This window comes from Cyphomyrmex costatus, unplaced genomic scaffold (assembly GCF_001594065.2).
Source record: "Cyphomyrmex costatus isolate MS0001 unplaced genomic scaffold, Ccosl1.0 scaffold211, whole genome shotgun sequence".
Taxonomy (NCBI): Eukaryota; Metazoa; Arthropoda; class Insecta; order Hymenoptera; family Formicidae; genus Cyphomyrmex; species Cyphomyrmex costatus.
The window spans coordinates 103,885-106,993 of NW_017276159.1; the positions used below are offsets into that span (position 1 = coordinate 103,885).

Below are 3,109 nucleotides of genomic sequence, written 5' to 3' on the forward strand. Positions count from 1 at the left end.
CGGGCGGGCGCAAGGGGGTGGCCTTTGGCCACCCCCCCCGCACCCACATTGTCGACAGAGGTCTACCCCGACAGTACTAATCATAGCAACAGTATAATTGTAGAAGTCGTGTGCCCCTGTGCAGGGGAGGGGGGGTGAAAGTTACTTCGCGTGAAAGGTCGAAACCTATGTAGATTAGTATTTAATATTGTATATATGTATAGCAGAAATAGGACGTTATTTTTGAAACTTTTTTCGTTAATATCTTTTTTAACGAATGGCGAGCGACGGCTAGTTGTTAAGGCAAAGTTACTCAGGGTCATGACCTTAATAACATATGTCAAGGTCAAAGTCATCGGTGCTGCCTCCCCTATTCTAAATAATTACCTTTCTCTCTATTAATTACGTTTATAATAACTTTTACTAATAAATATTTATAAAAAATGTAGAGGATATTTTTTTTATCATACATTTAAATTATTTACTTATGTAATAAAATATGCAGTAAATTGATAAAACACGAATAAAAGGCATCTCACTAGTGATTTGATTTCGTTTTCAAAGTCTCTACAATATGCAATATTATGTGAAAGAATTGTATCAAGCTGTATATTTAGAAATTCAAGATGATCTTAATATTTTTCAAAAAAAATTTTTTTAATTTTTTTATCGCATATTGTGTGCAGTCTGCATAAAATAGATGAAACACTTTTTCTTCATTATCGGAAGTTTCTGAAAAATTGTTCGGACCATTGCTCTGAACACCCTGTGTACAGTTTAATTTTCTTCTAATTATTTCTTTAAATTTTTATACTTACCCAGATACACAGTGAGCAGCTGTTAGGACGTGACACTTGTCAATTATAACTCCACCGCATAAATGGTCACCATTATATTGCATAGAAATCTGAATTATAAAATGCATGTCATACGACAGGATAGAACAATTTATGAGACATTATTCTACGTCTAGCACACTATAAATGACACTGTTAGCTTAGAATCGCTTCAATGAAAATAGATAACTTGGTGATTACTCGACCAACTTGAAAAATTTAAAAGATATTTTGAAACCCATGCAGTTAACGTAACTGTACCGATTAATAATAGTGTTAATTAAGAATAATTTACTGGTTTACCTGATATGGGATTTCGCCTGGAGAGGCAAGTTCTCCTCCTACAATTCTCTCTTCTAATTCTATCGATGCGCCTGCATAAAATTTGTTTAAATTTATTATATTTATAAACTTAATAGTGTGCATTAAATTTAAAGGCCACATAAAAACTGATCAATTCGTCTGTTAGAATACTTACCATGGAGAATAGTGAGTAAGGGAATTAAGAATAATAATTGTATCATCATCGTATTGTATTATCAATTCTTTGCGAAGATGTCGATTGATTATTCCAAATCTGATGTATATAATATACAGGTAGTTGTGTCTATAAAATTAAATTTGAAATTACACAAGGTTAAAGAAGACATCTTATGTGTATTAATATTTAAAATCGCTCTTAATAGACCAAAATACTATTTATATTGTCTTATTGACTTGTAATATTAGTAAAGATTGGCAAACGTAAGTATTGCGCAATTTTCTATTCTATACATATACAAAATTAGACAACGTAGTATAGAAATTTTGTTAACTTGTCGAGCAACAATGCAATGTGATTAGACGTCTTTGAACGTCCAAAATATGACCTGAATAGTCTTATTTATATCGCTGTATGTTTGATTTCTAAAATACATCTGAAAATCATTGCTTTGATGTCCTATAATGAAGCTATTTGCACGTATTTGGGGATGTAGAGTCATTCGGGATAAAACGCGCGCCCTTTTTGTTTGACGTTTGATTAATTAAAAATGTGCAGTCTTTAATGAAAAAAATATTCATCTTGGTGTAGTCATTAAAATCGCTAATCAGATATCTCCTTAACAAGAATTGCCATACCTTGAGATTAAGATTACGTATCATTCGTTTAAGAGATTTGTATCCGTTCGAGGAGTTCGACGATGTACTCGCGGTGCTAAATTCAATCGACGTACGTCAATCCGAGAGTTTTCGAATATTCAGAAACGATTTTACTCACTTGTAGACAGTGTTGAAAAGAATTGAACGCGGCCAACTTATCGGATATAGGCAACGGAATACAGAGCAACGAAATTACTCAGATAACAAAAAGTTCTCATAGTGACTATACATGTTTGCGTAATAATCATAACTGCACAGCACCATTCAGATGCGTCCTTGTTTGAGACTCACTTCGCCCGCACGTGAGTGCTGCACGTTTACAGGTTAAGGACTTACGTGAGTGCTCTAATTTAAGTTCATATCGCTTGCACGTGGAGTATCATATGTATGCAAGCGATACGAGCTATTTTAGATAATATATTTTGCAAGCTCTGGGTTGCGTTCCGAAATACGACTCTGTCAACTCCGAGTATCTTTTATCTTTGTTGAACGTTCGGCGAACAACAAAGATGAAAGATACTCAGAGTTAACAGAGTCGAGTTTTGGAACGCACCCCTGAATAGTTATTTAGATAGAACCGAGAATACAGAAACTGTGTGGTAACCTTTAAAAAAAAAGTATCAATTTATCTGAAACTCCTTTATCGATGTTTAACAAATTCGAGAATTGGTTGACGTTTAAAAACGCGTTTTCTTCTATGATACAGACTCATAAAGAAATTTAGCAAACACTGTTAAATTATATTGTTTGTTTTTGAATCGGTATTAACGACTGAAGAAGATAACAAATTAGATATCTTCGCAATTGACTGAGTATAATACAATATACGAAGTTTTGGGAATTGTTGGAATATTTGTAAGTATTAGGTGAATATACGGATTACGCGAAACTTTTTGGCTGTTATAAACTTACTTACGTTAAACAAAAAGAGCAGATGATCAAATTATATTTCAAAGTCCGTCGTGAGGCAATTGTACGAATTGTCTGCTTATCTTTTAATGTGTGTCCTTCACTACTAATTAATAGTATTATTACATGACTATTGATTAGTCGTGTAGGTAGTATGAGCTCACCTACATAGCAATAGAACATCTGGGACAATTTAGACAAGTGACATTAGCTTATGCTTTTAATTATTGGCACATTCTTTTTAG

At 33.4% G+C, this 3,109-nt stretch overlaps 1 protein-coding gene across 1 annotated transcript in view; it reads right to left on the bottom strand.

Moving 5' to 3' along the window:
• Positions 1-1,339, bottom strand: part of LOC108773509 (chymotrypsin-1) — a 3,990-nt gene extending 2,651 nt beyond the window's left edge. The window contains exons 1-3 of the mRNA XM_018539343.1: positions 1,294-1,339; positions 1,119-1,189; positions 798-886 (exon numbers count right to left, since the gene is read on the bottom strand). Coding sequence (XP_018394845.1) covers positions 798-886; positions 1,119-1,189; positions 1,294-1,339 — 206 coding nt within the window. The remainder of the gene's footprint in view (positions 1-797; positions 887-1,118; positions 1,190-1,293) is intronic.
• Positions 1,340-3,109: the final 1,770 nt, after the last annotated feature.